Source organism: Pieris napi, chromosome W (assembly GCF_905475465.1).
Source record: "Pieris napi chromosome W, ilPieNapi1.2, whole genome shotgun sequence".
Lineage (NCBI taxonomy): Eukaryota > Metazoa > Arthropoda > Insecta > Lepidoptera > Pieridae > Pieris > Pieris napi.
In genome coordinates this window covers 1,940,172-1,966,588 of record NC_062258.1, presented here as the reverse complement: position 1 = coordinate 1,966,588, position 26,417 = coordinate 1,940,172, and the positions used below count along the sequence as shown (strand labels likewise).

The window sequence follows — 26,417 nt, the reverse complement described above, 5'->3', positions numbered from 1 at the left end:
CCAATATGTAGATATAAATTTAGTTGGACGTGACTGCCGCGCGCGGCAGGCGATCCATCACGAACAGACCGCGGCGGATAGTCAGACCAGTTCACTCTTGTAAACCTGCGAGTATGGACGCGCGTGGTCGGGCGGCTGCCGCTTCCATTGTGATTCACTCAAAAACTATTTTTAATAATGCCAGAGAAGTATAACTTCTTACGCGCGTACATAAGTACACGCACCCATTTTTTTGTATGTAATTAATATATAATTGTTATATTAGTTACTTTATAAGTTATAGCTTTGTCATCAATATTTAAATCCAACTTTATATATGTACAACTGTATATGTACGCACCCATTTTTACGTATTCGCCGCGCGAGCCAAATCACCAAAACTATAACCGTCCCAACTGCGCGCGAGCCAACGACTGAAGCTCCTTTGATGCGGTCTCAAAAACCGACAGCGAGCGGATCGACCCGCGGCACGTTCGAGCGCGGCAATGTTCGAGTCGACCCCGTCTACATAGAGCGCGGCCGCCGCGCGCGCCAATGTTCGATGGTTTGCCGCGCTTAATGTATACGCAGCTTTAACCTTGTATTACATGCCTTTCTTTGGTCATTTTTATTTCATAGAGGTTTCATAGGAGGATCAGTCAAACCTACTGATCTAACAAAGATCGCCGGTTTTTGGATTTGAACATGCCTGTTTCCTTACAATGGTAATTCATGTGTCAGCAATTGTAAGATGCGCACATGGAAAATCCATTGGTGCACAGCCAGGACTCGAACCTTCGACCTAAGGGATGATAGTCCCACGCTGAAGCAAGTAGGACAACACTGCTTATTCTAGAAATGTATATATATATTAACTGTTAATAAAGATTGCTCATCGCGTCTTATAATTGGGTACAAAAGATTTCCTCTACTTGCCATAAAAAATATCAATGAAACGCAGAACAGTTATTAGTTTTAGTACTTCGAAAAAAAAATAGTATTTATTAAAGGAATGACATCAAAACATTTATTTTACTATACAAATATTGTATAAAAATATTGTAACCAAAGTCATCCATAGATGACTTTTGGTTCGTTAGCAAAAGGGTGAAGGATCCATTATATCAATTAGGACACCCGTGTCTGAAGTCGTTACACAGAAATTAGTAGAGAGTACAGTATGTTAACGTAAAATTGTAAACACCGTTAGATTGTAATCTATCTCGCGAGATTATAAACTGTCGAAAGATTGTGAACCTCAGCTTACTGCTTACAATTTAACGTATTATTATTCGGTAGATTGTACTACACTAACTTAGTTATCATTCAAACTTCTTTGGTCAATTACAGATTAATTTTACTTTCCAACAATTTCATATAACTACCGAATTATAATACGTTAAATTGTAAGCAGTTCGTTGAGGTTCACAATCTTTTGACAGTTTATAATCTCGCGAGATAGATTACAATCTAACGGTGTTTACAATTTTACGGTGACATATATAATTAATAATCAACTCTAGCTGCTTATAGGTTTAAAAGAACACAAAATTTCCATTATAACTTTATTCTCCGAAGCCCACACAGTAATCTTATTAATATTGCACTGACTACACAGAACCAACATGTTGTGGTTAATGACTCCCATTTCTTAATCATAATATTATAAGTACGTAATTGTAATAATTAAGTTTATCGTCGATATCTTAGATAATATTAATATTTTCTTATCAAACTTATTAAAGCACCTCTTTAATAGCAAAACGGTTAACATTAATTAATTGATAGCATTATAAGAAAACGTATTCTCACAGATAAAACGGACAAGATTAATGAGCCTAACGTGCAAATCCGTTGAGTCAGTTCCATATATTAGTACTAGCGAACGTTTCTGGCACAAATTTTGATCATTAACCAAATTAGTTAGCTTTAAACCGTCTCGTAAAGCTGGCCGAATCCGTGCCGTTACGAACGAATTGAATATATTACTCTAACACCGTAAAATTTCCATGTGTGAATTGATACTGCCCTGCGATTCTGTAACTCACTGTTATTCCGTGAGTCCACTACGCAGTAACAGCGCTCCCTTCGTCACTGACGTAATTTTTGGAATCTCATGGTATTCTGTTAAGAAATTTTACATTACGTCTTGATAAGTGGAGGGAGGTAACCTAGTGAGTTGTTGTCTATTAATATCGTGACAATTGACTCATTTTATTTTATAAAAAGAGTTAATTGTCAAAATTTTCATCATACATAAACAAAATATTTTTAATAAAACAAAATGGTTGACGACGAATGAAGAATATTAACAAAAAGATAAACTGAAAATATTTCAAAAATGATTTATCTGATGGAAAATAATAGAATAGCGAGGAAAATTATTAAAACCCATCTGGCAATGGGGCCGCTTAAAGGTAAGTAGTGAGTTTATTTATTAGTAAATCGTAAGTTACGTATTTTGTTTATGACTTCCAATTAAGAGTTTATACTTCGTATTTACCCGACAACTGACCAGCCGTGGTGTACCTATATGAGCGAAAGCAACTTAAAAACATTAATTATTTTTCAGCACGAAACAAGGTATACCTAACATGTGGATATATTGTAAAAAATTTAAGAATATTATCTTAACAAAAAGATTATTATGTCTCGCTAAAAGTGATTCTCTCAGCAAATGGTCTAAGGATTCAAATTAAACAGGATGGATAGGTATCTTCAATTTTCAAAATATTACTAAAGGTGAATACCAATGTTTTCATATAATATTTTGTTGAATAATAAAGAAGAAAAATTAGTGTTTATATATTTATTCATTTGTGTAAGTGCAAGTGTTGGTACTTTTTAGATGCCACGAAACTACTATTGCAACCTTTTTAAGTGATTCAGAGGTCAAACACACAACAACAATATTACCTATGTTTTTACTAACACTCTTAAACACTGAATTCTATTAAAACTATTTTAGAAATATAATAACTATCATAGTAAATAAATAGGAATAAGCAGTGTCTAGAAAAATAGCTAACAAAGTTTGTTTGTTTGATGGCAAATTTGAAGTCAAATGTAATAGGTTAAATCGAAGCGACATTGTAAAGAATAAATAAATAAATAAATAAATAAATCCTTTATTTGCAATGATAGTGGTACAAAATAAAATAAAAACAACAACAAGAAAAGTCCGCACAATCAGCCATACAATAACAGGCATGCAAATGTCACAATAAGAAGTCATTTATGAGTAATTGTTAAACTTATATTCTAAATACTCGGTTACGCTGTAAAAGCACCTTGACTTTAAAAATCTAATCACCTTCCCCTTGAAAACATTACATGGCAGTGATCTATAATTTTTAGGAAGGTGATTAAATATTCTCACAGCCATGGCGTAACAATTCTTCGAGTATAGCGCGGTGCAACATGCAGGCACCCGCAGCCGTGTTGGATCCCTTGGTATATAAAAGCAAGTTTCTTTGTAAGTTTTAAAGAATTGTGGATGCTTCTTGACAGTCATCACTGCTTCATAGATATACAGACTTGGTACTGTCAGAATACCCAGTTCGTGGAAAATTGGTCTACAACTTATAAGGGGTCCAACGCCCATGATAGCCCTAATACATTTTTTCTGAGTAATAAAAACTTTACTCACATCTACCGAATTTCCCCATAAAAGGATACCATAGCGCAAAACTGAGGCAACATAGCCGTGATAAGCAATAATTGCTGCGTGTTTTGAAGCCACTTTGCGAGTTCGACTCAAAGCAAAAACAAATTTATTTAGGCGCGTGCATATCGTTAAAATGTGTTGTTTCCAATTAAGATTTTGGTCTAGTGTTAAGCCTAGAAACTTGGTTGATATAGCTTCTTCAATTGACTCGTTTTTATAATTGATTTTGAGGTTATTAGGTCTGCAATTATTATAATTCCGAAATTGTATAAAGTTGTTTTTTTTTACATTTACACTTAAATTATTAATTTCCAACCATTCCGTGACATTTCTTACTGTTTCATTCAATAATGATTCGTGGTTACGCGTAGTATCATTCGACACGACCACTGAGATATCATCCGCATAAAGAATGCATTTATTACTAACCAAATTCGGTAGATCGTTAATGTACAGAAGAAACGTAATTAAATTGTTGGTTAAAAATGTCAAATATAAAAGATATTTTTAGGTTTTCTAACTTCAAATTCCATTCATGAAATATAAGAAGTATTAATTTTAATTGATCAAGTTGAATTTAATTTAATTGTTCAGATTTCAGAACACAAGTATAAATAATCATGTTAGGTATGTTGGATCAAATATATAAGCTTTCAGTTGCTCAAATTCATACCATTTCAAGTGATCAATGTTAATTTTAAATGTTGGAAATGACATTGCCATAACTTATTTAATAAACATAGAAGCAATCAAAAGATAGTTATTGCTGCTGACTACACTTTAGCACTAAACATAGCCTTTATGGGTTCTGGATTTGTTTCATTAATAAATAATTGTTTTTAAAGTACATACTTGGATTTGGATTTTTGAGTCTAAATATAGGTGTGCTCAAGATTTTTTTATTCATAGTACTGAATCAAATACTGTGTGCGAAATTACTAAGCCTTGTTACCATAAAACTTTTAATAATATTTGGCTTAGTTATAATATTATCAAACATGTTTTTAAGATACTTTACTTAGAAATACAAAGATATTCCATATATAAGTTTTTGTGTGTTTTATGCAAGTTTTTTTATTATTTTCCTTAACTTTACAATAATTCAATTGCTACGCAATATTATTGTGTCAGTACAGTGATCTACCACATCTCCCTATTTACAATTTTAACAGATAACCATTGTATTACAGCCATCAGCGGTAGTTGTCAAGAATGAGGAAGAAAATGACCAATTATTGAAATGTTAAGAAGAGATATTAAACCGAGACCACTAATCTATTTTGAATGCAGTTTGGACAACTATGATTTTTATATGAAAAATTGTATTACCGTGTTTAAGATAATTGTGTACTTCATAATAATTTTTTTGTATCTAATAATATTGTTATATTAATAAAATGATTAATTAAATCTACCACTTATTTAATGACTGCCTATAGAAAACGTAGTAACCGAGTTAAATACATAGTTAAGCCGAAATGAAAAATATATAAGCCATGTTACTTTATAGGTTAATAAAAGAACAATATAATAACTTACACATTTAATTTAATGATTATAGTAAACTTTTAACACACTACAAAATAACTTTCAGTAAAACAAACTTAAGTTTAATAAAACTAATTCAAACCCAGCCTCACATAGAGCTAATCAATAACATCTACTTTATTTTGTAGACAAATATATTTATTTTAATATATTTCCTAATTAGTTTGTAAAAAGTAATAGTTATGAACGATAAATTTAAAAAAGCTTAATAAGTACTTAAACCATCATGTATGTAATGATGGTATTTCATACTTGTGTAAAGCAGAATAATGTTTTTATCCAAAACCTTAATGTTATATCAATATATTTTATAAAAATATAGGAACCGAAATTGTACTGTGTTATCATTTATTATAAACTAGCTGTTACCCGCGACTTCGTCTGCGTAGAACTACTACTTCGTGTAAATTTGTTTGGACTGAATAGGCTCTGAAACTATAATGAAACGATTCTAATGAAGCCGGCACATTGAATTATTGAGATTAACATAGGTAGACTTTTCCTGACCCTGATCCCTGACTTAACTTAGTTTAATACGTTTTTGTATACGACATTTTTTGTTTTTCCTTCTTTGGTCAAAACATGTAGGTTTTGTGGACTCGATACTCGTGAGCACGCCACATACAGTTGCCCATGGGAGAAACAGTTTTTTTCTAAATGAACACCAGCTACTTTGAGTGTCTGTCCTTGAGCTTTGTTTATCGTCATAGCGAATGCTGCTTTCAGGGGAAATTGTACTCTTTTGAATTGGAATGGCAAATCGGTAGGGATTATTGGAATACGGGGAATTAACACTTCTTCTCCCTTTGCTGTTCCTGTCATAATTATTGCTCTCACAATATTGCGTCCCAGGTGTGTAATTTGTAGACGTGTGCCATTACACATTCTTGGTGCGTCAAGATTTCGCATCAACAGGACCGGGACACCTACTTTTAGCCTCAACTTATGGGAAGGCACCCCCGATAATTCTAAGGAGTTAAGAAATTCTACAGGGAACGATGTCACTTGCTCAGTGTCCATGACATTGTCTACGGACAGATACTCAACAAAATCACCTTCCACATCTGACATGATTTGTTCGTTGATCTGCCCCACTACTTCGTTTGTCGGTGCTAAAATTGCCCTTTCGCACAGCCATTGTCTGTTCTTCATATTGGTTGCAAGATCGGGATAGACGTTGTTCTTTAAGTCATCCATGTTACAGACAACATTACAAAATTCACGATTCAATGTAATCATTCCGTCACTATTTGTTTCCATACGGTCTTCTCCGATTTTCAGAAGAGCATCCGCATATTGCACCAATTGTGTATCACTGTGCAGTTGTACTCGCATATTTGTAGTCAGACAAAAATTTTTTACATGCACCCATAATGGAGACGCTTTTAAACATGCATTTATTTCATCTGCCGGCGTGCCTCTAGTAATTACCGGCAGAGTCTGTCTAAAATCGCCAGCTAAAAGTACCACCATACCACCCATGATACTTTGGTTACTCTTAATATCTTTTATGGTCCGATCTAGTGCTTCTATCGCTCTTTTGTGGGACATGGTACATTCATCCCAAACCAACAGCTTACATTGCTGTAACATTCGTCCACGGTCACTATTTTTAGTAATGTTACAAACTGGCATTTCCTCATGAGCTAAGTTCAATGGCAGTTTAAGTACTGAATGTGCCGTTCGGCCACCATTAAGTAACGTAGCTGCTATTCCAGAAGAAGCTACAGCAACAGCAACTCCTTTATCTTTACGAATTTGGGCTAAAAGTAAATTTAAAAGAAATGTTTTACCCGTGCCTCCTGGCGCATCCAAAAAGAATAAACCACCTTCGCCACTTTCGATTTTTTGCACAACATTCTCAAAAACTAATCTTTGTTCTGGATTTAGACGCGGAACAGACTCAGTTATTTGTTGTTGTAAAGAAGCAGCATCGTAACTCAATTCTCTTATTATATCACTGCAAACTTCCCCAGTTCTTTGCGGCCTGCTCAACCCAAAATCTGACAAATCTTTCCCAGTTATAGTTATGACTTGGTCTTCTATCTTTGTTAGGGCTTCATTAAAAATGAAATCATTGTATGTAACGTTTGACGTTAAAAATTATGATGTTGTACTCTGTGTAAAATATCGTCGGCCATTTGAATTTTGTACCTTTCCCACAGTTGTTGAGGGTTTGAAAGCCCACATGTCGCTATTAGTATAGCAAAAAGCATTCTCACCTTGGCCGCTGATCTACATTGTGCAGCCTCTTCCAGTGTTATATTCCAATGATTGTCATCCTCCAATAATCCTCTTGCCTCACATGCCTCTCGAAATGTTGAAAATTCTTGATTGTTGTATTTTTTGAGATCATTGAAAGAGGTTGGCCCACGCACATGGTGTAGAAGCATCCTTAAACAAAAACATTCCATGTTAGTAACATGGACTGTGTAAACCCGTCCTAAGGCATCTCCAGATTTGACACCAGGCCAGTTCTGAACCGAAGTTCCTTGAATTCGGCGTTTCCAAGTTTTTCTGGTTGCGTCCCATGTGTAATATCTCGGTACCTCAGCATACATAAGAGTTCTTGCAAACTCATCTCTTATGCAAAGTTCAAAAAAAGCTGTAAGGGTGGTTTTTGGTCGAGTAGATAGTCGCTCGTGGAAATTATCTTCTGTAAAATAAACTCGTTCACCGTTCTCTAAGTGTACACTTAGATGTGTAACGGTGGGGTCACTGCCTTTGTTAATATATTTGCAGATATATTTGATAGCGCGCACTGAACTGCAAGCCTCAACATTTATATGGGCGTTAAATATTTTTAATAGAATAGCGGAATAAGGGACCACCCAACTATTATCAATAGTGACGTAACTCACATTTCGTAGTTTCACAGATGCCGTTCGACCTCCGTCTGCTGGTGCTCTTCTACGATAGAGTGGGTATCCGTTTTCACTGTGGACAGTGTCTTTGTGTAATTTGCGAGGAAATTTCTTTGTGCATTTTCCATCTTTCATGCAAGGGCACTGAGGATTTTCAGGTCCACATGGACCATGAATCATGTTTTTAACTATAATATCATGAAGTGTCTTGTCAGTGCTTGGATCGGGTATTTCTGCGCTGATAATATTATCAATTTGATCGGGTCTCAACTTGTCTTTTAACCACAATAATATGTGGACATGTGGTAGGCCACGCTTCTGCCACTCTATGGAATACATAAAGCAGATCACTTCTCCAAATATTCTGCCTTTGGAAATAACAGACATAAGTTTTTTAACTTTCAACCTAAAAACTCTTGCGACTACATCATGCCTATCAATCGCGCTTTGACCCGGCATTAATTCATTTACTATTTCCGGCCATGCTGGGTTGCAAGTAAACGTAACGAATAAGTCAGGGCGACCATATGTACGTACATAAGCAAACGCATCCTGAGTATATTCGTGTAAGTACCTCGGACTATTTACAAATGAAGACGGTAAAATTATCATTCTACCAATATCATTTGGATTTAGATTAGCGTCATTCGCTACTGCGTCTTGAAGGTGGATATAATTTTCTGCTCTTAATTTAGTTTGATTTAATGTTATGTATCGTAATCGTTCACTTTCTACCTTAACGTACATATCAACATAAAACTGATTGGCCAGTTGCCTGCATCGTGATATAATATTAAAATCATTTTCTCTAATCATGATATGAAAGGCATAAAAGTCCATACATGATACCTTTTTGTTAGGCAAGGGCAGGCCAGTTACAGGATCGACTTGTGGAATTTGAAAGTGATACCCTTCTTGCCCTTTGCTAAATATTAGCGGATATTGTAACGCATCGTAAAATTTATGTGTATCCGGCACCCTAGTTAGTGTGTTATCACGGGCATGTAAAACTATATCACGGGAAGCAAACTGTTCACCACAAACCATGGCTGCGACTTCATTTATTAAAGGTGCATTATATCGTCTTTCGTGTTCCCCACTTGGTGTACGATCTGGGTGAATCACCAACTTATAATCATCTCCCGGCATTCTTTCTAAGGCTGTTGTGAAAGTGTTTATTAGGCGGTTATGTTCATGCAACATTCTCTGAATCTTTAAGACAATATCCTTTTCTACTAATTGAATGTTTTGACACCTGCGGTCAACCTCGTCGTTTTCATTTCCCATAAAATAAATCTGTAAAAATTTTGGTTGCTCATTATTTGTAGGAAGCAAAGAACCAATCCTATGATAGATTTGACCTTGGATTGTAAAAGTAGATGAAAACCCAGGCATAACCACCTCATTTTCTACACCAAATGACGTCATTTGAAAGCATGAATTATATTTCCTTATTTTGATTAAAAAACGCCGCGATTCGTTGTTATCACCTAAAAGTAAAGACTTCAATGGTTCCTCTGGTTCTCCAAGTATTGGAATTGAAACCTTGCCACCAGAACAACACATACCCGGAGTTTCTTCTTTCCACTTGAGTGCTTCACAATGTATACATTTTTTATCCATTCCACCTATGAGAAGTAATCGATGGTTATTATACTCAATCGATGGGTCATAATCAAAAGCAGCATTGTGGAATGCTCCCCATGTATACATTGTAAACGCATTTCTCCTTTCTGACTGCCGTTCAGCATTTAACACACGTCGTCTTTGGGATTCTTCTGGCATCTCTGCAGCTATCAATGATGCGTGTCGCTCAGCATCTAAAATCTGCCGGGCCTGAGTCTGTTCATAGGTCTCGGCAGCTCTTTGCGTTGCGTGTCGCTCAGCATCTATAATCTGCCGGGCCTGAGTCTGTTCATAGGTTTCGGCAGCTCTTTGCGTTGCGTGTCGCTCAGCATCTAAAATCTGCCGGGCCTGAGTCTGTTCATAGGTCTCGGCAGCTCTTTGCGTTGCGTGTCGCTCAGCATCTAAAATCTGCCGGGCCTGAGTTTGTTCATAGGTCTCGGCAGCTCTTTGCGTTGCGTGTCGCTCAGCATCTAAAATCTGCCGGGCCTGAGTTTGTTCATAGGTCTCGGCAGCTCTTTGCGTTGCGTGTCGCTCAGCATCTAAAATCTGCCGGGCCTGAGTCTGCTCCTCAGATTCTTGGGATCTAGCTACTTGCGCAGTTCGAGCTCTTTTAGAGCTACGCGCTAAATTAGATTTACGCTTGCGAGGCATATTACTTAACCAGTTACCTACCTAAAGTAATAAAAACAGGTAAGTACTTATGCAAAAAAAAATTCTTTAGCTGACAAAAAAATTTAGTTAAAGGTACTGAGTACGAAACTATACTTAAGGTAGGTACTTATACACATGAAATAAAACAAAAACAAAACGAATTGCTAAACTAAAACTAAATGTTAAAAAAAATATACTATCCACATGGAATAAAAACAAAATGAATCGATAAAATTATATGCGAAACTACTGGAACTATTTTATTCACAAAACAACATTACTTACCTATTAATACTCAATAAAAACTATGCTGACCTTCTTAGGTACCGTAACTACTTACTAAATGTGAAAAAACTTAAAAAAACCTGCCTACTAATCTACTACAATTTTATACCTATCCTAAAAAATGAATTAAAGTATTTATTTTACCTATTAACTATAATTCTACCTACTACTAACTTATGCTTAACTAATAATAACAACCAAAACAACTAAGTAAATAACACAAAATGCTTATCCAAGAAACCCTAAACACCAATGAAAACGTAAAGAAAGCGAATACGTTGCAGCTCAAAATTGTAGATATCGCATGCGTCCGCCAACGACGTCTGCCCTCACGTGTCTGCCCGTTCGGGTAAGCATACTTTGTGATCTACACTCCTCCCACCGAGCCATCCGCGTCCCCCGCACGTCTTTGCCGCCGCGCCGCGCAGCGCGCCCGCGCCCGCCAGCCCCGCCACACCACACCATGCATCGTCACACTCACACATTCATAGTGTATAGGCCGATGGGCCTGATGGACATGTCAGGCAGAAAGTATTCTAAAAGCTGGCTAGGAGTATTTGAATTATGCGATACATAACTGCACCCCGCGTTTTCACCCGCATAATTCCGGGATCGGGATCGGGATAAAAAGTAAAGATGTCCTTTCCCAAGGTTCCATCTATCTCTATACCAAAATTCATCAAAATCGGTTCAGCGGTTTAGGCGTGAAAACGAAACAGACAGACTGTCTATGTCTTTCCCCAAGGTTCCATCTATCTCTATACCAAAATTCATTTAGTAGGCATATACGATACATAACTGCACCCTGCGTTATCTATCACTCGCATAATTACGGGATCGGGATCGGGATCGGGATAAAAGGTTGCCTTTGTCCTTTTCCAAGGTTCCATCTATCTCTATACCAAAATTCATTTAGTAGGGATATACGATACACAACTGCACTCTGCGTTTCCACCCGTATAATTCCGGGATCGGGATCGGGATCTGGATAAAAAGTACCCTATGTCCTTTCCCAAGGTTCCATCTATCTCTATACCAAAATTCATCAAAATCGGTTCAGCGGTTTAGGCGTGAAAAGGTAACAGACAGACAGACAGACAGACAGAGTTACTTTCGCATTTATAATATTAGTAGGGATTGAAGGATAAGTAGTCGAAATTCAATAATTTGAAAATGTCTGCACTATTGTGTCTTTTTATATCCAGGGGCCTTGTTGTATGATACAAATGTAATATTCTTCTTCTTCAAAGGCAGAATGTATTTTTCTATCAGGAATTTTGAACATTTGGGGATCTCTGAAATTATTAGATTTATAATTTTAGTATAGTAGAAAAATACAAATATATTACAAAATTTACCTATCTTAACATATTTATCGTTTTCTGTTCGACTTATCTCTGCTGGAGACAAGATTTTTATATTTTTAATGCTAAAATAATCAAACTGTTTACCTTAGATCATCTATTTACTAGACTCTTCGTTCATCTCAGCAGCATATGTTCTAGGTTTCGTCAACATCATATAATTTCTTGAGTATTGGAAAAGAGCGATAGTAACCAACGCCGAGAAATCAATTGGTCGTTTCGTGCCTACATTTTCTTCGCCATCTATAGATATTATATTAAGAATTTTTTAGTGGTTTACATCATTTATTTCTTGAAATAGAGGTTTAAACTTTTAAAGTGGAAACGGGCCTTCTGTAACAATAACAAAGTTCTATTTCACGAAGCTTAATGTTTATATATATAATTTTTTCGTAAAATAATGCTGTATTATAAATATTATTTTATAAACATACCCCAAGATACATATAGATTGTCCTATGTTAGAATATTTTCACATAAAACAAGTTTTAACTTCGCTAAAAATGGCTAACTCACTGGTAAATGACGATTTCAGCGAGGGAAGAGCAACTTTTAATTTGACGTACAAAATGTACATTTAAGTGAGATGAGATGTCAAATGGTATGTATCAGAATACCAAATACTAACAATTTTGGAGCGTAAGTGTAGCAGTGCCAAATTTTAGTACCAAATGTGAACAATCTCATTTGAGCGGCGCTTTTGTCGCGGTTATTGTTTATCAGAATACCAAATTGTAACATGACACCGAAACGAACGATTTGACAGCAAAAATCAGCGCTGAGGGTGTGTGAAGCGAGTTACAGAATCGCAGGGCTGGCCTGCCCACTGGGTTTTGATGACAACGGAAGTCGTTATGCAGATTCCATTCGCCTATATCGCCTAAACAGGAATAAAGTTAAATTAACTTTGGTTTTAATGTCGTGTATTATGTGAAAGCGCGGCACATTCGCGTTGCACTTGAGGATCGTTCACTTCAGCATATGATTTTGGCACGTGGCTGATATTTTCTTCGACTCATTTATATATTTTTTTTTTAATGTAATAGGAGGCAAACGGGCAGGAGGCTCACCTGATGTTAAGTGATACCGCCGTCCATGGACACTCACAATGCCAGAAGGCTCGCAAGTGCGTTGCCGGCCTTTCAAGAATTGGTACGCTCTTTTCTTGAAGGACCCTAAGTCGAATTGGTTCGGAAATACTTCTGTGGGCAGCTGGTTCCACATAGTGGTGGTGCGCGGCAAAAACTGCCTTAGAAAACGCTCTGTAGTGGAACGACGGACGTCGAGGTGATACGGATGGTATTTTGTATTTTGCCTTGACGTCCGATGATGAAACTCAGCTACAGGTATTAGACCGAACAACTCCTCTGAACACTCTCCATGGTAAATGCGGTAGAAGATGCAGAGTGATCCCACATCTCTACGCAGCGCCAAGGGATCAAGCTGCACGGAAAGTGACTGGTCGTCGACGATTCGAACCGCTCTTCGTTGAATACGCTCAAGTGGAAGGAGCTGGTACTGGGGAGCTCCCGCCCAGAGGATAATCTCTCCCAATCATATACAATAAAAACTTCTACATACGATTGCAATAATTATCGCATTAAAGATAGCAAAAACTGTTCATATGCAGGTCGCATTTCGTAAATCTCAGTTATCGTATTCACTTACGAACTTTCATCCCATCCCAGATTGGTCAAACAGGCAATTACGTCCAATTGCAGAATTCGAGTTTTTTTATCAAATTTCCATTCAGAATCGCCGTGTATGTGCAGTAAGAGACATTTTAGGTGATAATTGTTTGGTAAAACTTACACTAAGAAACGAATATTGATATAACAGTTGACCGGCTATTTTTCTTATAGCCCATTCCCAGAGCATTGGCTCTTCGATAGTAAAAACAAAGTAGGTAATCGTAGGTGGTCCCCGTGTGTGGCAAATATACTTAGTTTATTCAGTTTTTACAATTTCATTTATGGCAACTTAATGCTTGTTACAAATTGTGAATTATGTGTGTTCTTATGTTCCTCTTTTTATGACTTTCTTTTGGTTTGGAATCTTAAATTATTATCTGTTGAAATTCGTGTCGAGTTTCTATAAATGTCATTTTAGTTCAGATACAAAATCAGTAATAAAAAACGGCACAAATATAAGAGTCTTTCCTCCAACTTCGATTTTGTTCCCTTTGGAGTAGAGACTTTTGGGCCGTGGGGTTCAAGTGCACAGGCGCTAATTAAAGATTTAAGTTAGCGCCTAGTAGATAGTAGCGGTGACCCCAGAGCTGGTATTAACCTGGCTCAACGAATAAGTATCGCAATACAGCGAGGAAATCTAGCCAGCGTTAAAGGTACACTGCCACAGGTACTAAACTTTTTACATTTGTTTTGATTTTCTTTTTATTAATTATTTTTATTATTACTTTGTAGGTTAAGAAAGTTGTAAATATTGTATACTTGCTTGTAAATATAAAGAAATATACTTAATAAATCAGTAATCTTAGAACTCTGCACACACTTTTAATCACTGTTCTTTGCCAAAGAATCTTTACTCAAGACTCTCTTTAATCAAACGAAAGATAAATTTTAATAAATATATTTAGAATTAAACATTGCATAGTAAATTAGGTAGCGAAGTGGGTTCAACGATTCACCTTTTCTTCAAATATAAGAGAGGGGTTAAGTGATCTGTCCGTTTCATTTAAACGGGTGCCCGCAGCACTCGAGTACAGCGCTTGTATTCGTAATATTTTATTATTATAACGCTTTCCGTATTGTTTCAATAACTTCGAGACTACCAAATAATATAAGAACCAAATTTTCGGTACAAATTTTAACGATGAGAACTTTATCTTTACAATTCTTCAATTAAGTACCAATTAAGTATTTCTAAATTAAAATTCTGAATTCTTAACTAAAGACAATGAAATAATTGTTAAAAAGAGTGTTGTTGAATTAAACATAACTCGCTTTAATAATAACTTAGACTATGGCCTTACCTTTATAATTAGATTTGTTTAAAACGCTTTTATTTCTCTAATAGTCATCATCAACGATTCTGACCCCTGTTAGACTCGTATTATAAAAAGTATGTAATCATTATTACGGGTTAGAAGTTATACATACTTCTTTGGCGTAACAAGATAAAAATCTTTTCAAAAATTTTATGCTGATTGTAGCAAAAACGACACTAACAATAAAAAAAACTAAAATTTTGACTATAGCTAATTACAGGGTGTCAGTTTTTTGTGACGATGTGCGCGAGCATCGTAAAAATTTACTCTCATCATTTTTGTCGAACGTGCCAAAAGTACCTTCTTCCGTAGAAAGTTGTGAGAGCTATGTAACACCAAGTCGTTCAATTTAGTCCGTCCCTACTGAAGGTACTTTATGCCTTAAGTTATTACGTTAATAAGTCTAACAACATCTTAAATCTCATCTCAACATCAATATAACAAATGTTATATATTTTAAATAAATACATTGACTTGGCCATTTAAGCTTATATGTCTGCTTGCCATATCTGTTAAAAAGGAGACTGCGGTATTTTCTGGTAAGTAATGCTTTGGGCTTCGGTCACCTTTAATCCATCTGAGTTTCCTCCAAACCTCATAACTGGGCGTACTGTAATCTATGCTATCACAAAACTGTTGCCAGGAATTCCTTTTAGCAAGTTTAATTAGTTTTCTAGCAATAATTACTTTTTCCCTGTAAATTAAATAGTTTTCGACCGATCGTAGTTTAATAAATTTTTTAAGAGATAATCGTCTCTCAGCTACTGCCTTCGATAAATCAGGATTCCACCAAGGTTTAGGTTTGAATTTTTTAGGGTTAAAACCGGTTTTAATATATAGGATGTTTTTATTAGCACTTTCTTCAATAACCTCAATAAGTTTATCGTAGTTATATTGAACGTTATCTCCGTAATCTAATCCCTCACATGCAGATTCTATGTGTTGAGTGTAATCTATCCAGTTGGCCTTTTTGATGTTCCTTTTTAATTCGGGGCTATTTTGGGTACTGTCTAACGTTTTAATAGAAATAATGAGGTGATCACTGCCAAGAGATTCGTTAGTGACGCTCCACTCAAAGTCTAGTGAGAGATCGGCACTACAAAAGGAGACATCAGGTGATGTGCATATCATACTATCATTATGCTTAGCGCAACGGGTAAAGTCTCCATTGTTAAGAAATACGTAATTATGTGATATGCTAGCGTTCGATAAAAGCCTACCTCTTGTGTCAGTAGTATATGACCAAGCCATGTGATGAGCATTGAAATCTCCGACTATTAGAGTTTTCTCAGAAAAGTGACTAAAAAGCTCCTGGTATTCTCCAACGCTAACTGTGACATTTGTAGGAGAATAGACCCCTATGGTATGTTGAAGTTTATTGCTATTAAGGATTTCAAGGCACAAGACGTCAATATTATTAAAATTACTTGGGAGAAGTTTGAGACTACAGTTTATAGATGTATGGACCAGGATAGCTAAGCCTGCATATCCATCTGCTCGATCCTTTCTAAAGACAGAGTAACCTGCTAAATTAATTTGGTGATCGCATTGCAGCCAAGTTTCAGAAAGAATGCATATATGTACCTTTTGATAATGTAGATATACGTCCAATTCACTTAACTTTGGTATAAGACTTTGACAATTCCATTGAATAATATTAAGTTTGAATCCGATGGTCGAGACCATCAAAACACACAAAAAATAAATATATTATGTAAATAGTATTGACTTAAAAGTAACTTATTTAATTAAATTGGGATTTTTCTTAATAGCTAAGAGCTTAAGTTTACCTATAATACGAGAAAGTCTGTTCTTAACACTACGATATGATATGATCGGTATTAAGTCAGAAAACATTTCAATTAAGGCACTAATGTCTTCTGTATAACTGTAAGTTATTTTCGATATATCCTTAACCCGATATGTGTGAGTGAGAAAATCTTTGACTTGTTTTCCAGATAGTGGGTACTCTTTACCGGAATTGGTTGTAAACTTTTCAACGTGATCCCAGTCGATCGATTCAAGATCGCTATGAGGCGATGTTTTAAGTTTTTTTACACTCTTGGATATGTGTACATCATCTAAGCTGGACTGGGAAGATTTATCATCGAAGTCCTCATCACTATTTTCGTTGCTAGTTAGGTTTTTTTCTCTTGTTGTTTCAGACTCCATGAAATCAGTTGTAGTCGAAGATTCAGTGGGAGGGTGTGGCCGCTTGAAAATTGGTGTCTCCGTAGTATCCCGTAGTGTTTTTTCGTTGACAACATTTGAGTCGTTACTATTATCCGGGCATTTAGAGGCTACGTGACCGTCTTTTTTACATATGAAACATGTCATAGTATCTGATGAGAAATAGATCCAGTAATTTGTTTCTTCAAAATCAATAGATAGTTTTTCTGGAAGTCGGGTGAAATCTTCGGGAGTTACGTAAACTTGTCTTCGGAAGCTTAGAATGTGATTATAGCCTGTTTCATTGAAACCAGCACGCAGGAAAGAGATGGGAGACTGCGGTGTGATATTCATTTCTAACAGCTTCTTTTCAATATCGATGTGCGGTATAATGGGACAAACATTCGATATTATGATACGTCTGTTTCTGCTGATCAGCGGTCGGATGGGTAGTTTTTTGGTTTTGGATCGTAACATATTTTTTATTGTCAATGATCTCATCAGCGATTACCTTTGAAGAAACGTAAATACAAATTCTGTTGTTTGATATTCTTGATAAAAATCGGATTTGGGATGGGTCTATGATTCTTCCTAAAGCTTGGGCATAATCTTTGATTTGAACGTTTTCTAAAGCATCGATGACAATTGCTTGATCCTTTTTAGGGAACATGGTATTTTGGGTGACAGTAGCATAACTAGGGTTATTGACTAACGATTGGGGGTTCATTTTGTTCCTGTAATCAGAAACAATTGGCAAGTAGCGAAGTTATCACTTATATAAAACACACAAAAACGATTCCATAACAATTAGTCACTATCACAGTGAGGGTAGGAAGGTAATTGCACTCGTGGAAAAATAATTCACTAGCGCGAGCAGGTAACGACCGGTCTCGGTGACAAATCACTGACCACTATCAAATTCCTTCTTTAAGACTAGATATTTTATAACATTATGTTTGAAGTATGTACTGTAAAAAATAAACTTACTGAAGGCGTTAACTCTTAACCATACGGATCAAAGTTTAAATGAAACTGTTACATATTCCCAAAACATGTCTACGTTACATAGTTGTCGTTTAACCTCTATCTAACCATAATCAGAGTTTAGCGTTAAGGATAACTTATGTCAAACACGTAATAGATTTGACATATGAGAGTAATTTTGCGCTGAGTTTTGACATAATAAACAATATTGAATAGAATGTGATTGAGATGGTATTGTAAATTTCGTTATATTGAGGAAAATGGTATGAGAGTTATTAAAACTTCCCAGCACTCTATAGCAAAATTGTGTATTAATTTTGCAGAAACAGAGTTATAAGTGTAACTATTTTCATGTCAAAACAAATTGTATGAATTTGTTGAGCGATCAATATACTTAATTCTTCTTAATAAATTGGAATTAGTAAAAAAGAAAGTATCTCATTATAACTTTGACGTCGCCGAAAGCGAAATCTCTTAAATTGGAAAATTCAATTTCAGAATTAAACAAGTAGTATACGAAGAATTTGTTGTCGAACGCAATACTGTTGGGGCTACTATGGTTAAATAGTTTTACTTAGAAATGGATTTCATATTAGTTTCAGAATTTCGTATCCAGTGGTTTTTCGACGAAATGTAATAATTTTAAGCGAAATTCTCACTTATAATACCACAAGAGCTTCAAAATTATCGGGTATTTCCCGATAGGTTCGTTGCAAACAATTAATATAGTCGTCATGACGACTTATAGTCGTTTGCAGGGAACCTTGAGGGAAATGCCCTATAATTTTGAAGCTCGTGTGGTATTCGGGGGATTATTTTTCCGACCCAAATGTCGGCCAATAGAATTGCACCATGAGACGAAATGTACAGTTAACAAATAAGAATTTCATAATGAATAAAACAACTACTTAATACTTTTCTTGAAGCAACGACCAGAGAAAATTTTCACAAAAAATTATCAGTATAATACCATGTAGGTTGTACCACGTGACGTCGAATGGTGCAATTCTATTGGCCGATATTTGGGTCGGAAAAATAATCATGTTAAATTGGCATCTGAATATTGCCTTATATTCTATTTTTATAATATTCTAACTTCTTGCTGACTAAAGTCTATCATTTAAGTCACAGAGTTTGCCAATCTAATATATAAAATTCTCGTGTCACAATGTTCGTTCCCATACTCCTCCGAAACGGCTCGACCGATTCTTATGAATTTTTTTATGCATATTCAGTAAGTCTGAGAATCGGATAACATCTATTTTTAGTCCCCCTAAATGTTAAGGGTGGGACACCCCTACATTTTATTTTTTATAGACAAAACTTTTTGTTTTAATTTTTTTATGTTACATCATACAAATGTATAACCAGCGGCACGTAAGTCTAGCGCTGGCCGATACGTGGAGGGGATTGCTGCGCATGTGTACTGTCGCGCGGGGGACAAAATGCGACTCGAGAGCCAATCGACGCTCTTCGTTCCGCTAGCCCCCCTCAGGTACCTTATTTTTTACTTCTGCGCAATAACGGTCAGCGCTAGAGTTTCGTGCCGCTAGTTATAACATATAACCCCTCTACGTTCAACCGCTATTTTTTTATTATAGTAGATAGTTATCTTCATTGAACTAAAAAAATGTTTCCTAGAAATAATATAAATGGCAAACGACGTTTGCCGGGTCAGCTAGTACAATATAATTATATCCTTTAATTTGCAATATTAGTTAAGATACTAAACTCAAATCTTAATTTATTACAACTCCCAACATAACTAAATCGTTGTAGATACACTTAGTAATTCGCAACGGCTCTCTGTATTCACTGGTATCACACAGGAAATGCTTTACGAGCATCCGGACTCCGCTTCTGCCGACCGAAGTTTAAATTGCATTCACTTCCCTACGTGTAAATTTTACCGTAGAGGTTCTAGCATTCGCATCGCACATATGTTTATTTCTGTCTATGTGCTAAGATCGGGTAATCAGTAAGTTATATGTTAAGGTGATATCAGACGGTTCATTTTTTGTTCATTTTCACCTTTCATTCGGTACATTTCACTCGAAATGAAATGTCTGAACAAAAAATGAAACACGAGTGCCGAATGAATTCATTAGTGAACCGATCCAACAGTGTTGGATATTGGCATCCGGTATCTTTCATTCCCACTCCGAATGAACGAGAAATGAACGGTCTGAACACTGAGAGAACGTTCATTCGGATTCGGCCATTTTGTTTCGAGTCCTGGCCTACGGACGACGGACATCACGAAGTTATAACTTTTTTTTTCTGTGTGTTATTATATTGTTTTCATGCGGCAAAATGGTGTTCAAGTGGAACGATCAAAATACATTACTTTTTTTTAAATAAATTTCTTCTTTCAATCCATGGTCGCACCCACCACCGTCGACGTTTTCTTTGCTTCTTTTTTGTCAACTCTTTGATTAAATGATCACAAATTAAACTAATTCCAAGACGTACGACTTCATTCGATGACATATTTTAAAGAAAGAACAATGAATGTTCATTTCTGTATCATTTCGTCTAAGCCGTGTGAACATAGAATGAAAAAAAAATGAAGCATTCACTCGAGTGAACCGTCTGATATCACCTTAAGATTGTGTTCCGAACAGAATTTGGCAATGACCATTATTAAATCTTCTAAGCAGAACAATATTTGTTTCGCCAATGGAAGCCCAATAAATACTAAGAAGTAAAATAGAGTGGCTTTAGAGTATGTTAAATATTTTCATCTTCATGGCGTCTCGTTATGCAGCTCACGTTCCCTGTACCTAATGGAGCGAATTTCTCGACTTCAGGCGGATATAAATTGATAAATGTATAGGTACATAGAAGTATGTGGTTTGAATCATTAATTAGTTGAAATTAAAATACTATTAGTAGACTCGTACATCTGTTAAACTTCTGTGACACATCGGTAATTACAATATTGGCTCATTAATATTACATAATATGAAATTGGCGTTTTTTTCGTACTGGCCACTTTGATCTCATATATCTCATCTTTGGTTAGGAATTCCAAATTCAATTTTTATAGCTATTTACTCGAGCATTTGTTTTTCGAATTGGTTAATTATAATTAATTAATTAAAAATTAATTTCCCGTTTTTTGGCTTCACTCTATTTATAAAATGTAAAATTTGAAATATCGCGTTATTTACTGAGAACGAGTTCCACCGAGGCACCCGTGCTGCAGAAACGGTGGATTAATGATGATAACAGAACAAAAACATGCTTTGAAATTAGTGGAAATTACATATCTTACGATTTTTTGCTATCCTAAGATATCGTAATCTGCATTTTCATTATCTTTTCTCGTTTCATATATTTGTTAAAATTCATATGAAACGCGTTATTCGCGTCGAAAATATAAACGCAATCTTCAATGTAAATAAAACTTTGCTGTCGTCAATAGTTTGTAAAGTTAACAAAGACTGCCAGCAAAAGTTACCAACAAACTGGTACTTCAGTTAAAATATTTGTATTTTAAGCGTTAGCGTTGTTCACTAAGTTTTATTGTCACTTTATAAAAAAACTTTTCAAATACTAATATTCAGTCAAATTGCATTACTTTATCTCTTTCTATCAAATTGTATCTAGGCTTCGATGAAAAGAGACAGATGAGTACTCTAAGTAAAGGTGTTATTAACTTATTTAGTTTTTTTTAATAAGGAGTTTAACAAAACATCAGTAATTTACAAAAGTATAGTACCTATATATCCCTTTAGAGATGCTATTGACCTAGTACAATGGAACGCAACGCAACACTATTCGGACTGATGTGACAATGGACATGGAATAGACACATTGTAAGGAATCGAGAAATTGAGCACCGAACGGGATATGGCATAGAGGAGGCCTTACTGGTGGCTTACGAAACGATTGATTGCCAATTTGAAGAGCATTAAAGTCAGAATGAATTTAGTTTAAGAGCAGAGTTGGCCTAGTGGTTTAAGCATGCGACTTTCAACCCTGGTCAACCAATGAAATTTTCTTTCTATGTACACAATGAATACTTGCTCCAACAGTGAAAGCAAACATCGTGAGAAAACACAAATATCGATAATATGAGTCAGATAGAAGTATTGTCTATAAAAATGAACAGAAAATAGATACAATCTGAGACCTTCATATAGAATTGTAGGATTATTATTTTTTTTTTGGAATAAGGTTTTCTATATATGTTCATTGTTTTATGTACATGTTTCTATGTATACGTTTGGTAAATAAAATCCTATCGAACATAAAAAGTGTCTTCATACAAAATAATCAATATCAAAATGGGTCCAATTTACAAAGAGTTTATTTAAGGAAAATTATATTACATAAAATTAATAAATATATTAATCTAGGTCATATTATTATTTATCACTATATTAAAAAATCTAATAACTACTAATCAATATTTTCTGAAACCCACTTAACAACTAATTAATTATAACGAGGTGAAATCCCAATCATTCCTATAAATATCATGATTTTATTGAATTTATCATTATTTTGGTTGAATATAGCATCAAGAGATAACCTTAAAATGAGACTGTTAAATTTTATCCTATCATTAATAGTATTAGTATTTATTTTTGGGCACAGTGAAGGAAATCCCAAAATTAATTGGAATGCAATCAAAAAAGGCGGGAAATATGCAGTAAGTATTACAAAAAAAGTTTCAATATTTATTTTTTAGGTTATATAATATTTAAATATTTAAAGGAAGGAACGATATGGTGTAGCTTAAAAAACTTTCTTTACATGAATATATTAATAATAAATATGACGCTATCCAGTGAAGAGGCGTAGCACCCAAATTCTTTAGAATTTATTTATCTGTGCTTTCACACGGGGTTTTGGACGAAATGTATGTCTTTAGTATATTAAACATTAGTTAATGAACGTCTTGTCGCTCTCATGAAACTTCGCAAATAAACTTATTTGAAAAGTTTTATAAGAGCGACATGGTAAGCAACAGCTAATAAATTGGTCATATAATTAAACTTTAATTTAATTGAATTTCCAAAATAGATTAGACCATATTTACAGAGCGGATAATAAGCAGTATAAATTATTTTCTTATTTAGGTTGCGAAAACAACGTTTTTATAAACCAAAAAAATATTTTTACGATACACTATATTATTATCATTATAAGAATTTATTTTCATTGAATTACAATGTGTTTTAGGGATTTCCCGCAATTATTGTTCTATGCAGTCACTTTTAATGCATTTTATTTCAGAAACGCGGTCTGGGTGCAGTCGGTATTTGGAGTCAAGCTCATGACTATTACGAAAATCATAAGCATCATTAGTTTAATAAGACAATAAACATTTATAAATATTTGTATGAATAATTTTTTGAAAATATATTTACAGAAAATGCGTCATTTAGTTTTAGACTTACACATAAATAAATGAAATAGTGTGTTTATAACTTTTGACGCGGCATATTTCAAATGTGTAAAAATCACATAGTATCGTATCGAATAGAAATATCTAAGTTGCAAGTCTACTCGAGTGAACAGAAATATGAATATCCTAACGTGAATCCAGACATATTTCATAACTTGCAGAAAGAAGATACTTTGAAATGTTGCCAACTAGCCATGTGATTTTTTATTTATACTGCGTTTATGCAATTAAAACTAGATACAATATATTGTCTTTTATTAACATAACTTTTACACATTTAAAGAAAACACTTTTTTACCGGATTGAAGTTATGTATAAACTTATAATTATTTTTCACCGTGACCACGCACGCTGTAAAGCACGCGAAACGTCGGTTTCTTTAAATGTGTAAAGGTTATTTTAATAAAAGACAATACTATATTTAAATTTTATTAACAGCATCCATGTCTACATATATGATGGTCACATTTTTGCGCCTTACAGAACTTTATAGGCAAGTAATTGGTCATGGCCACTTTAGTAGATTTTTGGGTCATAGCATACTGTTCACCGTACAAGAACATAAAAAATGTGCACTTCGAGTATTGAATGGACAAACTTAGTATTGCAAATCACATTCCCTAATATATTTAATAAGTCTTTATTTTACTTCTTATTTCTATCCTAGTCCTTTCATAGGCTTGTACAAAGAGAAAACATTCACAGGCTGTGTTTCAGGATTTATGCATACTTTTTGGGAATCATTTAGGAACATATAGACCTCTTAGAAGTCAATTTTAATTATTAGTTTCAAAGCAAACAACGAGGTAGTTCATAACTTTATTTTCTTACAACCACAATACCACCAAGAAACGTTCATTAATGTTGAATTTTGATATCATTATTGATTGATGTTTTGTTCAAGGAATAGAGCCATGTTACCGTGGCAAGTTAAAAGATTATCTTTCTTCTGTGTCAGGGCGGCGACTTCGGCGTTAATTGCGTTAATTTTCTCCTCCAAATCACGTTTGCCGCTACACAAAAACATATCATTAAGATAAAAATATAAATTGAATAAATCGCTACAATATATATATATATATGTTTAGCGTTTAGACTCGTTGATTGCTGTAAATAATTCTCATTGGGTAAATAATGCAATAAATGCAATATACAAAACTTAAAGACGGATTATTTAAATGTATAAAATGCAATGGCTTGTCTATTATGTTTACAAGTTTTTAAACCACTACACTTAAAATACTCTTTAAAAGCCAGGTTAAATAAATAAAAATGTAAATTTGTTACTCCATTTATGAAACCAGTGGCCACGTGACGTGAATACTATTTCGCGTTATTTGTATTTTATATTTAATTACTGCATTACATTTCTATTTTAACAAAAAAATCATCATTTAAATTGTTAGAGGTTTATAATAACTTCAAAAAAATGTTTATTATGGAATATAAGATACAGTCTGAGTCTAAAATGCTATATAATTTTAAAACATTATATATGTTAAAAAATAACCATAGAAGCGCTCAGAGTTATGCCGTATAATGCTGGAAATGTATATTAAATTACCTAATAAATAACAGTAAATAATATAGATAGACTAACACAGGGTGATAGTCGTCTATAGTAACTTCATAAGACAAAGGGTTAGTTTAAAAAAATAAATTACACAATATCCAATATATCTTCAGGTATAGAAGTCCCAAAACTGTCCAACTCACGCTGCAAGAGTTGGACTATGTTCTGATGCTTAGCTTCCTCATGTTCAAGTTCAGATATTGTTTCTTTCATCTTTTCCGTTTCGATTTGTATGGCTTCCTCATTCTATAATATTACATGTTCTAGAGGTGTACACGTTTACACAATACTAATATGCAATGGTAAATAATATTAAGATGATGATCTGCCTATGAATATTTTGTCCTACACAATTATAGTAATAATTTCAAAATATATTTAGTAAATATATATCAATAAACTTTTTTGGATTTCATTTAATATCAGAATAATGGAATTAGAATCTTTCAGTAGGTACCTAAATAAGAATCTAATACTTACACCGTATACCGGGTTCTTCCTGTATCTTTCTGCAATCTCAAAGAGGTGATCCTCATACTGACGTCTGAAAACCGAGTTTAAATTGGAAATTAACGCAATGTTTTACGATCAAATTTGTTTATTAAATAAATTTTTCTCATAGCAAGATATTATAAATATATGTAGTTAATTAGCACTTAATTAACTAGCACTTAAATTAAAAAAAAAACAAGTAGAATCAGAAGTATAATAATTAATATAAATATATGAATGAATTTTCACAATGTTAGCAACACTTACAACATAATTTCCGAGTTAGTTAGTTCATCTTTTATCTGTTGAAAAATCAGATCTCGGTTTTCTTTTGTGCGGTCCAGACAAGTTGTAGCCTCTTCACACTGTTGCATAATTATGATCCTTTTGGCCGAGAGACGGACTTAAATATAGGCAAAATGAATTAAATATCAATATTAATAATTCATTGATTTTTTTAAAACCAAATATTGTTGAAATCTTTAAAATAATATATGCGTCATATTGCAGCCTATCATAATAATGTAATAATTAGCAATTATTAAATAGCATTGGTTTTGATACAATTATTTAGTTAATGTAACGTAATTAAAGCATCCCCTGTACGGGTACTGTGTAATTTAATTATAAGACATCGAATACAAAATAACTTGTTTATGGTAGACTCATATGGAACAAGTTACACGTGAAAGCGACAGTGTAAACACTGCTTATGGGTCACATGGGATTGAATTTTAAGCATCATTATGAAGACTATTACTAAGTGTTCAAACGTTAAATAAAAACGTA

General features: G+C 34.5%; 1 protein-coding gene and 2 long non-coding RNA genes across 3 annotated transcripts; 1 reads left to right on the top strand and 2 right to left on the bottom strand.

Moving 5' to 3' along the window:
- The first annotated feature begins 2,001 nt into the window (after window positions 1-2,001).
- LOC125062106 lies at window positions 2,002-4,884 on the top strand. Its single transcript, XR_007119187.1, has 3 exons — window positions 2,002-2,396; window positions 2,552-2,721; window positions 4,837-4,884. It is a non-coding gene; the product is annotated as an uncharacterized LOC125062106 (long non-coding RNA).
- Window positions 4,885-11,869: 6,985 nt separating this feature from the next.
- Window positions 11,870-12,459, bottom strand: LOC125062059. Its single transcript, XR_007119152.1, has 3 exons — window positions 12,419-12,459; window positions 12,072-12,317; window positions 11,870-11,915 (listed from the first exon to the last, which is right to left on the bottom strand). It is a non-coding gene; the product is annotated as an uncharacterized LOC125062059 (long non-coding RNA).
- Window positions 12,460-24,442: 11,983 nt separating this feature from the next.
- Window positions 24,443-26,121, bottom strand: LOC125062103. The gene is made up of 4 exons (XM_047667692.1): window positions 25,896-26,121; window positions 25,617-25,680; window positions 25,228-25,382; window positions 24,443-24,576 (listed from the first exon to the last, which is right to left on the bottom strand). Exons 1-4 carry the CDS (start codon window positions 26,000-26,002, stop codon window positions 24,444-24,446), a joined length of 459 nt encoding a protein of 152 aa, XP_047523648.1. The 5' UTR covers window positions 26,003-26,121; the 3' UTR covers window position 24,443.
- Between the last annotated feature and the right edge of the window lie 296 nt (window positions 26,122-26,417).

What these genes read in the sequence shown, in the direction of transcription:
- LOC125062103 (XM_047667692.1), bottom strand. Translation starts at nt 26,002, where the DNA reads ATGCAACAGTGTGAAGAGGCTACAACTTGTCTGGACCGCACAAAAGAA. An exon ending in GGAAGAACCCGGTATACGGT is followed by an intron (nt 25,383 to 25,616) that starts GTAAGTATTAGA and finishes GTAATATTATAG; the next exon opens with AATGAGGAAGCCATACAAAT. An exon ending in GAAGATATATTGGATATTGT is followed by an intron (nt 24,577 to 25,227) that starts GTAATTTATTTT and finishes GTTTTTGTGTAG; the next exon opens with CGGCAAACGTGATTTGGAGG.